General features: G+C 37.8%; 2 protein-coding genes across 2 annotated transcripts in view; both read left to right on the top strand.

Annotated features, from left to right (window-relative positions):
* The first annotated feature begins 570 nt into the window (after positions 1-570).
* LOC138028405 (RNA-binding protein 7-like) lies at positions 571-9,028 on the top strand. The gene is made up of 4 exons (XM_068875938.1): positions 571-1,308; positions 3,233-6,244; positions 7,960-8,114; positions 8,645-9,028. Exons 1-2 carry the CDS (start codon positions 1,213-1,215, stop codon positions 3,740-3,742), a joined length of 606 nt encoding a protein of 201 aa, XP_068732039.1. The 5' UTR covers positions 571-1,212; the 3' UTR covers positions 3,743-6,244; positions 7,960-8,114; positions 8,645-9,028.
* The window catches only part of LOC138028403 (protein turtle homolog B-like), a 23,459-nt gene continuing 18,700 nt past the window's right edge, over positions 8,650-13,408 (top strand). Inside the window, exons 1-3 of the mRNA XM_068875936.1 lie at positions 8,650-8,789; positions 10,328-10,365; positions 12,511-12,586. The gene's annotated coding sequence lies outside the window, so the exon portion shown is untranslated. The remainder of the gene's footprint in view (positions 8,790-10,327; positions 10,366-12,510; positions 12,587-13,408) is intronic.

The following is a 13,408-nucleotide window of genomic DNA, read 5'->3' as shown; positions in this document are numbered from 1 at the left end:
TTATTATTATTATTATTATTCTGTCTCCTTTAACTTTATGCTGATTTACAACACAACAGCCATGCAAGATGTTATTATTATTATTATTATTATTATTATTATTATTATTATTATTATTATTATTCAAGTTATTATTATTATCATTACTATTATTAATTTGAGATAGCAATAGAGTTTAGAGTTGAAACAGACTTTGTGTAAAATACAGATCACTGAGTTGTACAAAATAGTGCTGTTTAATTAACCCATTGACTCCCAGGGGTTCCCCATTGACAAATAAAATCATCTGGTGGTAGACAGAGTAAAATACTAAGTCTGGCTGGTTTCGGCCAGTTTGGATGCCAATGGGTTAATTAAACAAAAGAAAACAAGAAAATAATTACAATTACGGCCATTCCTGTTAGTTTTGCTCCCTCTATATATACTTCCCAAGGAGCAAACCGGTTCCTCTAAAACTAACAGGAATGGCCATAAATCGGCTCAAAGACCACACAGGAAGGAAAAAAACACTCAACTAAAATAAGGTAAGACAATTTTTATTTAAATCGCTACGTTTTCATAGGTCACAGAAACAATCGTTATTTTCCCCATACAAATCCTTACAAATATGCAAATCTCTCGAGTCACATAACAATGCGAAGGTCATCATATAAAGAGCTGCTCATATATTGAGCTTGGGCTACCTGTGATGCCCCTCAAGTCACAGGCCTTTCTTTTAACAAACAGAAAGAATCCTACTGATAATCATAAAGCTAACCTCGGGCTTATTTAGTTAAACCTAAACAAGAGTTTTTAGGCCTATTAAGAGGTAGCATTGCTAAACGGTTGGGGTTGTTTCTGTGTTGGTAAAACAGAGACTTCCTGAAACAGCGGCATGGTAATCAAGCCTAAACAGAGACCTTTGACCTGTGTTTTGTACCTGCCCCTTTCTTAACATGTTCATTCTGTAATGCATATCCTTAACCCATGCTAAGATTATTGAATACTCGTATCATTTTTCATTGCATTTTAAGCCTGCACATACTCATGATATGTACACTCTGAACCAACATCAGATATTAAACCCTCCCTCCCCTCCCCACAGAAGAACTGACCAGTCTTTAAAGTAAAAGGGCCTGGGTGCAAATCATTTCAATATGGCTTCCGCTCTGACAACTTCTTGGGATTGGCACGAAGTTTGAATTTACACATTTGGAGACTAAAGTATCAATTATGGCTAATTTTGTCGAACGAGATGAGCGCTGTGTTTTTGTCGGAAACCTTGAAGCCCGTGTGACGGAGGAAATTCTTTGGGAACTCTTTCTACAGGTACCATATGGAGGTTTTAATAGTACAAATTTAAACCACTTTATTATGCCGTCTCACAAACCAGCTTAACTTTATTCTATTCTCCAGTATTAAAAATATAAACTGGTGAAGACAAGGAGTACGTTACCGTAGATGACTGCCTCCCGCGTGCTCTTGAATATTCGAGCATTTGGGACAAGGCAAGGACATTAGCGAGGCCTTAATCTTCCCAAGGGTTTTGGCAAAGAAGGGGACATGGCTAATTTGAACTGGGGAACAGAGGGAAAATTTCAAAATATTTTAGGGAACAAAAACAATTTTAGGGATCAAAAAGCTGGGAAAAAGGGAACACAAGCAAATATTTAAAGCGAACTTTGCAGGATTTTATCTGAAAGTGGTAATTGTTTAGGCTAAAATAAGGTTTATTGAAATCTTGTCTGTATTGAGGTGCTCAGTTCATATTGCAAAATTTAACCCTTTCACCCCTAAACAGGCCGTACTTAGTATTTTACTCTGTCAAATGCCAGTTTATTTTACTCATCAATGGGGAACCTGCAGGAGTCATTAAAGTTGGTTTTTGAGTCACGTATACAGGTCAAATGCAATACATCTTCCCTGTGAACTTCCTGAATTGACTTTTAGATGATAAAGTTTGATGCCTATGTCTTCAACTCATTGTATCTATTTTAATAAAAGAATTCTCCATACTTATCTTTCAGAATTGTTATACTTTCTTAGACACATTTTTAGTTCTAAATTCAACGTATTTTCCTACAGTGCATTTAAGATTTCTTTGAAGAACTGATGTACCAAGGAGAAGAAGGGGTGGCGAATGGTAAATGCCAGACTTTGCGAGACGGCGAGACCAGCGTTTTTCTTTGCGAGCCCGAGACATTTTGACTTTTTAGATTGCGAGACCGAGACTTCAAAGTGTTTGACACCTTCATATAAAAAGCAAGACTGCGAGACGCACATAACCGCTCAAAAAACGAGACTGCGAGCCCCGTGAAATTCGACTAAAATTTTGCGAGACCCAGAGTTTTTGAAGAACCATTCGCCACCCCTAGAAGATCTATCCATGGTTTAAAAGCATAAGTCCACCACTGTTCTACCCTCCTAATAACTCCCTTCTTTGAAGGAAGATCTAAGCTATATATTAGGAATTTTCCAGTAGCAACTCACAAGAACTTATTTAATGCCAAAGATGCCATCTCTAATTTATCACAATCCCGTGTTGTCTACAAATTTTCTTGCGCAGGCTGTAGCGCCTGGTATGTTGGCTAGACAAACCAACATCTTGCTACACGTGTTCATGAACATTTAACATCCGATAAGAACTCACACATCTTTCAGCACATTTATGGGTCAGAAACATGCAGAGATTTGTGCTCAGAGAATTGCTTTTCAATCCTTGACTCCACCTCCACGCCCTGCTCCACGCCTTTTCAACTGAAAATCAAGGTGGTCTTACACACAGGTTGGGAAAACCCCTCATTAAACAAGCGAGTTAATCATGTCAATTTAACACTTTCATTTTAATTTTTGTATGTTAAATACCCATTGTTTTTCCATCATTGTATTTTGCAGTGAACCACATTCACGTTGTAATTTAGTTTAGTATTCATACTTCCTATTTAGCTATCTTTTATATCACACCGACTAGCAGCTCATTTGTATTCCCAACTGACGGTGAATGTCGGTCATCCGAAACATGTATTGTAAACTCAAAACTGTGTGTTTCTACTTGAAAATTATTTCATGTCTGCTACAAGTTCACAAATTTGGAAATGTTAGGAATTGCTTAAAAATCATTCACCAAGACCTTTCTGGGTTTTAAAGAAGCTCATGAAAATGGTCATAGTTTAGGCTAAAGTAAGGTTTATTGAAATCTTGTCTGTATCAAGGTGCTCAATTTACCGGTAACTGTTTTATTCTTTGATTTTAGGCTGGACCACTTGAAGCTGTTCACATACCAAAAGACAAAGAAACTGGAAAACAAAAAACGTATGGTTTTGTAAGCTTTTCATCTGAGGTTTCAGCACCTTATGCTATTTGCCTAATGGATGGCATTCCTTTGTATGGAAGACCAATATCTGTTAATCACGCAGCACAGAATGGCAATTCAAATTCTACTGGAAATCAAAGTCCATCAAATTATGGTTGCATGTTACCGGATGATTCACAGCTAAGGAGACCATTATTTGATAATCCGAGTGGACAGTTCAGCCCAAGGCCAGTATTTGGAACTCCACCCCCTCTCTTGATAGATGGTCCGTACAGAAACTTTCAGCAAGGCTTCTCCTCGCCCAGAGGTCAATGGGATGTTCCATCACCATGGCAAAAAAATGGAGGGCAGGGTTATCCCAGAAGAAACAGCCCACAGTCTGGTCGTTTAACAAGTCCACAGTTTTGTCAAATGCCTAACAGACAGTTGAGACCATATTATTCTCAGTAGTAACCCACAAATTTGGTTTACGTGATGACTAATTGTCAGACACAGCCCTTCCTTGACAAGAAACTGAAGTGTTCTCTTTTGTCCGCTCTCCTCCTGGTCCTTTTATTTAACAACTGCTGTGCTTGTCAATCACAGTGGTTTCTGTATGAAAGGGCCTTATGTGAAAAAGGATATCTTGGTGGCAAAATACCCTTCCATCTGCTCTATGAAGGACCAAGGTGAACCACACTTATTGAGGTGGTGATTGTAAACATTGGCCAGTGGCTTAATGATAATAATTCTTATTGCTTTATCCACACAGTTAATGATAATAACAATAATGATGATTGTTATTGCTCTATTTACACTGTAGATGATAATACTAATTTTATTGCTCTTTATTATATGGCTTGTGTTTGTAGCCGATATAACACGCACTCTGATTGGCTAATTGTGACTGAATTGTAGGGCATTATTCTCCAGTAATGCCCACAGGCCGATTACGGGCATGCAAAAACGAACCGAAAGGTAATTAAAAAGCCATATAATAAACTACTTACTAACCGAGCTAGCTCGAGCGGTACTGGGGAATATTGGCCCTTGGTCGTTTTTGTACAGGCCTTGCTGCACTCGGTCAGTACTGCCACGACCTCGGGCCAATATTCCCCAGTACGGCCCTCGCACTCGGTTAGTAAGAAGTTAATACACACAATGTTCAGTCCTCACTCTACACACCCAGTAAATAATCATTGCTTCACATACATTATTGCAACCACATGAGGAGTTTTCCTCTCACATTTAGGGTGCGTTCGATTGACCCAATTCCGGATTAAGAATAAGTGGAGTGATGATTTAAAACGGTACATCTGGCGTTTTGAAGCAACAACTATAAAGATGTGTCTAAAATAGCATTTCAGCAGGTGTTTGACAATTTAAAAGTTAATCTCTGTAAAATCAAAGGATTTCAAACTTCTATTCCTTGTATTCCTATTCCGGAATACGGTCAATCGAAAGCACCCCTAATATTTCCTCAGATTTAATCACTCACAGAAAAACTATGTCCCATTTACCCATTCACCCCTAAAGTGGCCTAAACCAGCCATACTTAGTATTTTACTCTGTCTAATGCCAGAAAATTTACTTGTCAATGGGGGACCCCCAGGAGTCATTAAAGTTGGTTTTTGAGTTACTGGTCAAATTTACTACATCTTCCCTGTCAACTTCCTGAATTGACTTTTAGATGACAAAGTTTGATTCTTATGTCTTCGACTGCAAATGCAGACTTACTTGGGACCATAGTTTCTCAGCTATTTTTTGGAGGAAAGAAACAAGGGCTCTAAAATTAAATTGTCCTAGTTGTCTCCTTTACAAATCCTTGGGCCATGCTGTTACAAAGGAAAGCTGGGTCTATTGTGTTTGAGTCTTCATTGTCCAGTTTGTATCAGAACAATATTATCTTTCTTCCAAAACCTATTTTGAAGTGGGGGAAATTCTTTTAAAGTGCACAAATTTGGAAAGGACAATAATGCTTTTTTTTTTTACCAAAATGGTCTCAGGACAAAAATATGTAGTTGGCAGAATGTGTACAGTACTGTACTTTTGAAAACCTTGTCTCTTTAACTCAGACAACAGAAATTTGATCTCCGAATTTTTAACTGCCTTGAAATTTTAAGTTAATTTCATTTTTTCATTTACATTCGTGATATGCAAAACTTTCTCTTTCATGTAATGATGTAATAAATATATTTCAAATTTGAACCCATGCTGTCTAATTTTTTTTGTTTGAGATGCAAGAATAGATTTGAGAGAAAAAGCAAGTGTTCAAAGTTGATTTGTGTAGTTTATGTAATGACAAATTCTACTTCTAGTCAAGCAACCAGCTTAAACTTTTTTTGGGGGAGGCGGGGAGATTATTGAGACCTCTGCATACATTTTAAAAGTGTCATTATTTTTCACTATGATCTCATTTACTACCAGAAAAAAGTGTTATAAATATGAATTTATTAGGAGAATGACATTATAATTTATACCTTCAACAAATCGAAAAGAAAATAGGGCTTCTGAATTGTGCTAAATTAAGTTTCGTAAAAATCCACATAAGAGTATTCTCCAAATCTCTAATCTTTGAACATACAAACAATGATGTTTTTATGGTAATTGAATCGAAAATAAAATAAATAGAACACTAACCCAAAATTTTAATAACGAAAAACCATCTTGAAGCAGTGCTGTGACGAGCACATTGTAAATTTATCAATGAGATTCATTTGCAGTCATAACGTGGCCATTTTTATCGGTGACCTCAGTTGCCTACGATGCATAAATTCCAAACTCGTGCATGTGGTCTCTGTGTTTTATGAATGACACCCGCTTATATTGATGCTGTACATTTTCAGGGCAGCAAACGCGACTTATAGTATTATTTCAAGACAAACTTGCTGATCGGATTTAAAAAACCGTGCTATATGTTGTTCAATCCTAAACAACGACGAAAACACCCTGAACATCTCTTGTACGTATCAGGTAAGCATCTTTTCAAACCGTTTATTTCGAGATAAAAACTATTTGGAGATGTTTGAGAAAATGAAGACTGCAGTTTTGCGACACGTTTATTGAGGCGTAAGGTGAGCTCGAATGGGAGATTCTTGTTTTACTAGTCATCTTCCATAATACATAAAAACTTAGTTCATCTTGCAAAAGTTTAAAGTTGGTTTTTGGCAGGTCGAATATAAGACATGTAATACATCTTCCCTGACAACTTCCTGAATTAACTTTTCAATGTAGATGATAAAGTTTGATGCTTATGTCTTCGACTTATTATATCTATTTTAATAAAAGAATTATCCATACTTATCTTTCGGAAGTGCTATTCGTCCTATACTTTCTAAGACAAATTTTTAGTTTTAAATAACGTATTTTCCTACAGTGCGTCAATTTCTTTCTTGCCTACATCCTTAACATATTTATCTTTCATTTTGCAACAGCAACTGATTAACCAATGATTTCTTCTGTTGATTTTGAATATTTCATAGTTCAAAAATGAGACAGTTATTAAGAGCAAACCTGGAGTTTTTGTCTTTCAAAGCGTTCGGATATTCTAATGTGAACGATGAAGCCAGAAATCAAATACAAAGATCACATTACTTGACTAAATACACCTGGCCCCAGTCATTCAAAAGGTGGATATTGCTATTCACAGATAAGTAACCATCCATTGGATAGCGTAAATGGTTTTGCTCTATGACTTATCCACTGGTTAGTGGTTTATCCGGTGGATAGCGCTATCCATCGTTTTAACAACTGGGGCCTGGATTGAGACGCAGAAACACAATGCCCTTTCTCAATGCCGTACTTTCCCATGACGCCTCGTGCGCATCATGGTAACGAAAGAAGCAGATTACTACTGCGGCTGCGCGGGGCGTAATGGCTCTCACAAAAGAAATGAAAATGGGCTGCAGCTTGTATTTGGATACATCCATGTAGTTCGTTCTCTCACCACAATAATATCTTTTCCCTCTTTCCGTATCGATTTTTTGACTATTACAACACAGGACTTTAATTTACGCCTCTTTAACTCCGTAAGCAGAATATTTGTATGTTTTTCAAATAAAAACAGGACGGCGAAAATGAAAGATCACTTTATCGTGACTTGGTTACTGAGATGGAATGTAGAGTTAATGAGTATTGTAATGTGCACCTTTTCCGCTCGCAGTGTCTCGGGAGACAAATTGTTTCCGGGCTTTAAGATATTTCCAAATTCCGCTAATCATGTTCAAGCACTGCTCTGAAAAATGCTGAGTAAAACGTTAAAGGTTAGCTTTCACTTTTCGTGTTTCCATCAGTACTTGGTCGGATTTACCCATTCTTACTCGAGCCTCGTTGGCTTTATAAGTCTTCAAGTGTGATTTGGTCATTTTGAGTTACGTCAAGATGTGGTTAATATTGATACCGTAAACGGAACAGTCAACGACGCTTATAAACAAAACTCTTTTAATCATCTGAAAAAAGAACAAACTAAGTATTTTAACGTTTGATCCGTAACTCTTCCGTTGGCGAGAAACGGCTCTCTTTGGTAGAGATCTTCCATTTGTGAACAGGTTTGTGGTTGGTGTGATGTCGTGATTTGGTTCGGACTGCTCTGAACCAGGAATCACGTGCTTGCCAGGGGAACTTATCGATCACTTTCACGGAAAGCTGTGCATCAACGTATGCTTAAATCCGTTTGTTTATCTTCTCAGTTTACGTCAGGTGATGCCTTTAAAGTTTATTCCACTGCAAGAATGATTTATGAGCATTCTGTTTCATTGGACATCTTGTCAAGTTATATTTTTTGCGGTGTACCCACTTCAGTGTTGTGCGCGGCGGCATCATCGTTAGTCCATCCTTTTTAACGGTAAGGCTGTTGAACAATCGATCTTGTTGATCTCTTTTTTTATTCGGACATCGAGGGGACCAGTTCCTCAACAACGCGAAAGTGAACTTGATTTTTAGTATACTCGTCGTCTTTCGCGTGATGTAAAAGATTGGCAAGCAAGACCGTTCTGTGGGTAGCTATGTTTTCAGCCTGACTGCTGCCACTACATGATAACGTAGAGCAAGTTCTTGAATGCCAAATACCGTTGCCAAGTTTTAGTCATGTCGTGAGAATGTCGAATCCAATATTTGATTTGTCTTATGTTTCTCGTCTGAAAACAAAAACAATGTCGAAGAACCTAATTACCGCTCACAAACAAATTTTCCGCAGACATTGTTATCGAACTAAGTTTTCAATGGTGTCCCGAAACAGCGGCTGGTAGTCGCGCCTGTGTTATTCCGGCTCTGTTATGTGCGCACCGCTTCTTGGATACAGTAAAAACCCGCATAAAAGAAAAAAAAACATGTTTTCAGTTTCAGGGTGATTACCTCCTTATTCTCGGTTTTCAGATGACGTCACTGCCGCCATGTTGGAGCCCCTAAACAAAGAAAGGGCGGCCATGTTGGAGCCCCGACCAAATCCTACGGGAATTCAACTCTATTATTACGCAAACGGTTTCTTTTGTTTTCGTTGAAAAAAATGCCTGTTGATCACGTGAGTGAAAACCAACAATTGGCAGTAATGTGGGCGCGCAATGTAAAGTGGGAGGGTCAGATTCTTTAAGTGACTCCGTTGAACATTATCTTTGGTTGTACAACAGTATTGTCAAGAAAAAAAAAAAAGATTATTTGAATTTTGCAGACTATTACTTGCTGTGTTTCATTTTCACTGTGCTATAAATTAAAGGACCGTGAAGTGCACAAAAATTCCAATAAAGAAAATTGATTTAAGAATGACATGGTTATCCTAACCCAGTAATTTGTTATCTAATTATCTTGCGTAGAGATTTAACAGAGGTTCTCTCAGCCAATTAAAGTTGGAGTTTCCAGACATAAACTGAGATATTGAACGTTCGCAAAGTATTTTCTGGCTTACTCAGTGGAGCACCAATCCCGAGTAAATATATGATATTGGCGCCTAATTTACCAAGGCTGGCCTTAAAATAGAAGCCGCAACGTAAGAGCTTCATTTTCTGTGACGCTAACTCAAACCTTGCTTAATATAACCTTGTCTACAAACAATTCCAAACTTTAAGATATTAGCGCACGGTTTTGCTATGGGTGTTTTAGTATGGAGAGTCAGTCCTACACTGGAAAAAAAATCTCTTTTGCTTTAAAAAAACTGAAGGAAGAGTGATTGGGTGGACAAAACCAAAATGAAGACACTAGGATTCTATTTATGAACTGACGAAATTTTATTTTACGCAAATATTTTCAGTATTGTATGATTATGTACGTGTGAAGCGATTAATAATATTAATTAAAAGGGTAGGATCGAATCTGACGTGTGACTGGCCATTGTTTTCAAACTTTCCTTTCATTTTACTGAAACCAAAGAGAATCTGACCTATTTTCCTGTTAAACCATGATTAACTTTAACTAACCAAAACATGAGACAAAAATATGAGCTTGCAGCAAAAATAGTAAAATTTGATTGAAAGATGGAAATAGTTCATACAATAAAATATTTATATACATTCTAATCACAATGAACGAAAGTTGATTTTCACATTTGATTTCGCGTTAAAATAAATGTGAACTGATTTTCGTTCTTTAGCGTGTTTTTTGTTGGCTGTGCGGCGGGCGAGGAGATTCATTGCTGAAAATCCATAGTTATATTCCGATATTCTAATATTTACTTTTCTTATGTCTCATGCTAATGTGGTTTATTTTGTCTCGGTTGGAAACATTTGCTGCATGCTGAGTAGATGACGGTCCAGTCTCTCTTCCTCGTAAATTGAGAGATTCTTTTCTGATATTTTCATTTGTAATTTCGTGGTCTTCGCCAGTTCTAATAATTGAGCTGCTAAGCTGCAATTGAGCTTCTAAGCTTTAATCACCATGCGCTGATACTGGATGTCGCTGATTCTACCCAACTAAGGTACAGTACAAATACTCATGTCAAATGACTCACAGAAACTGTCCCGCTGCTTGTATCACTTCAGTCTGAAAGACCAGCCTTCCTTCACCGTGTTTCTCTACTCATTATTGCTGCTTAACCCTGAGTGACTTGTTCATTGTTTCTTTCAACAGGGCTTTGAACTTTAAGATATTTAGTTCCGGTTTTCAAGGTAATAATTCAGTCTGTTTTTTTCATAGTACCTAACTCCATATAAGAACCTGAATTAATACTTCACTCATGGTAGTTGTATAGTTGTATAGTTATAACTTCCATGTTTATCTGTTGCTAAAAGTTGTAACAAACAAGGCCGGGCATTAAAAAAAAATCCTCTCAGTTGCACACTAAACTGTTTGTTTTTTCGATTCCAGTTGGGAATCTACGTAAACTATATCAAAATTGTTTTTAAAACGAGGGAATAGAGAGTGTATGGTACATTAGCATGACATTGGCTTCATTTTAATTAGCTTTCCTTTACTGAACAGTTTATTCGTTTTCTAAAGTTAAGAAAGATAAACGATAACTTAAACATTCTGAATAAACGATGAGGAATTGTTTGAAGACTACATGACATTGAAATACATCAAAGTTATACATTTTGAAATGCGGTTTATAACGGGTCTTAGCAAGGGAAACTGCGATCATCCCAGTTGACAAAAAGCAACTTATGCAGTTGCATGGAAAGGCTGAAAATAATCCAGGCTGCCGGGAACCCAAGACATTGTTATGCCACGGGAGCTATCAACGAGACCGGAACGGGATTCGAACCCTTGCCTACAACGGCTTTCCAAGTGCTCTCTGACCTCTTTTATCTGCGAGAATCCTTGTCGCGAAGGATATTTATAACTTTAAGCTCAGTATCAACCCAATGCCGCCCAATCTGCTCTATGTAAAGGCAAAAACAGTATAGCGTTCGATATACCACTCTCCTTCCCGCAAAGAGAGGAGTAGGAAATGGTGTCAGTGGGTCCTCCATCGGTTATCTTCTTCCTAAAGAGGTAAAGGCCCGGGGGTAAATGTTTAGCGAGAATTGCCTCTATCTCAAATATGTAAGTCCTAACTGTGTTATAAACACTTAAAGGCATAGAAATAGAGAGGAATAGTGGGTAACGAAGCAGTCAAAGCTTTAGGACAAAGGCCTTTCGATCCATTCGATCAAAGGGAACAAGTTCAAGGTACTGATACTCTTTCATAATCTTTTTGACGTGTGACATCAGAGTGGTTTTTGTTAGGACGTGTCTGTCATATGAGTGTAAGCATATTGGCATCGAAATTCTTGCTTAAACGGCTTTGTCATAAGCGTGTCCGTTGTGATCTAGGCGAGTGCGAGACTGAGCTGAATGAATGTGTCCTTTGTGGTCTGGCACACTGGTCCGGCGCATTTTTTTGTCTGTAAACAGTAACTCTGTTCATGCACACAAACTAGCAATTAAACATCCACCTGTTGGAAAACACAATTATTATATTCCTCTCAATTAAAAACAGTGTTCAATTGCGATCCACATGCATACAACCAACAACCAAGAGAAAACCGTTTAAACGCTGGGGTAATTTCATTGTATATTTTAGAACAATTTGAGTTCTTCTCGACTTTTTTTCTAGTAAAGTTAAGTTGTCTCTCTCATACACACAAGTGGAAGAACAAATTATGATTTGTGTTGTCAAAATCATGGGATGTTCCATGGGACAACCAGAAGTCCACTTTAGCGGCATTTCTCTCGTGACGCCCGCAAGATTATAATGATAAGTGTCTTTTCGTCAGAAGTTTCGTGAGACAAAACGAATAAGACATTCAGTTCGTTCTCTCCTACAGAAAATATTGTTCTTAAGTATTAGCATGTTAAAGGGAAACGATGTTTGTTGTTTTCTTCTTCTGTTGGAGCAACACAGTTAGCTGGGCAAAAGATTGGTAATGCAGAAGACTTCCTGAAATTGTCCATGAGGCATGTTGAATTAGCACCATAGAAACGGACAAAAAATGTGAAAAAAAAATTGAGCGTCCTTCCGGTGAGATTCGTGGTTAGTTGCTTCTGGATCAAAATTTATAATGCGGTCTCCACACCCTCAATTGATCTGAAACACATTCCCCTATGTAAACCAGAAGTGAGTAATTCGAAATGAAAGAGCGTTAGGTAACACAGCAACGCTCAAGCTGGAATTACACTCCCTCCTCTCGACTCCTTCTGTTCAAACTGTAGATCGATTTAAATGAAAGACGACAATAATTGGGTTGTAAAGTGAACCGAGCAGGTAACAGCGTGAGAGGCATTGCTACTGAAAACTTAGAAATCTAGAACTTGAGCGTTTTCATCAATAGGTCAAAAGTCAGAAACAGCCCCTGGGGTGAATTCTTGAGGCTAGGCGAAGCACAAACTTTCGCTGGCTAACCACAGGTATGAATCAGTCATTTATGTTTTCTATTGGACGCAAATGTTAGTTTGTCGTGTTAAAATAATTCAGTTTGTTGATGTATCGAAATGAGTTTTTTTCAGAAAACAAATTTCTTCGTAGTTTTTGTGGATTTGTTTCAAATGATTTTCGACCTCAGGTGAAACTTGTATGACGCCTATCTTTTAAAAAGTCTCTCAGGGACTTTGAGCGGCGTCCGACAGCTGAAGTGCTTTTCGCGGTTACAAAATATTTACCAAGAAAACATCGTTTGTTTTGACGCGACTTCAACAAACCCCTTGGCCGCTAGAGATCATTCCCGTCGTTGCGGAGTGATTCTTGTGGATCAATCTGATTTTTCAGACTTCTTTTTCATATTTTTTTTGTAAAGCAACTGGACTCTGATTTCAGGGTGCTTGAACTCCTTGAGCAAAACAAGTCGTTGGCCAGCTTTAACCCGGATTGTCCCATTTTCAAGTAGTTGTTTCAATGTAATTTGATCTCGTCACATTGCACACCTTTAGAGTAAGTTATTGTGCTCTCGTGTGAACAAGAGTTGACACAATCGACTGACTTTGCAACTTCCGGTTTTATTTTGCCTGAAAATTGGTATTTAAGTATTGTAAAAATGCAACAAACGAACTGTTTCCTGCCGTAAGTATGTAGTAGCAAGAAGTGCATCAAGAGATCATTATTTCTACGATTCTTGGGTGGTTCCACGCGAGTAAACGCGCAGAGAAAACAATCACTCATACACCCACGCGTTCACCGTTCTGTGTTATATCAATTCACTTTTGTCAGCTCGCATAATGAACTCGTGACGTTAT

This window comes from Montipora capricornis, chromosome 13 (genome assembly GCF_036669925.1).
Source record: "Montipora capricornis isolate CH-2021 chromosome 13, ASM3666992v2, whole genome shotgun sequence".
Taxonomy (NCBI): Eukaryota; Metazoa; Cnidaria; class Anthozoa; order Scleractinia; family Acroporidae; genus Montipora; species Montipora capricornis.
Note: the sequence above shows the minus strand (reverse complement) of the source record. Positions and strands in the feature narration are given on the sequence as shown.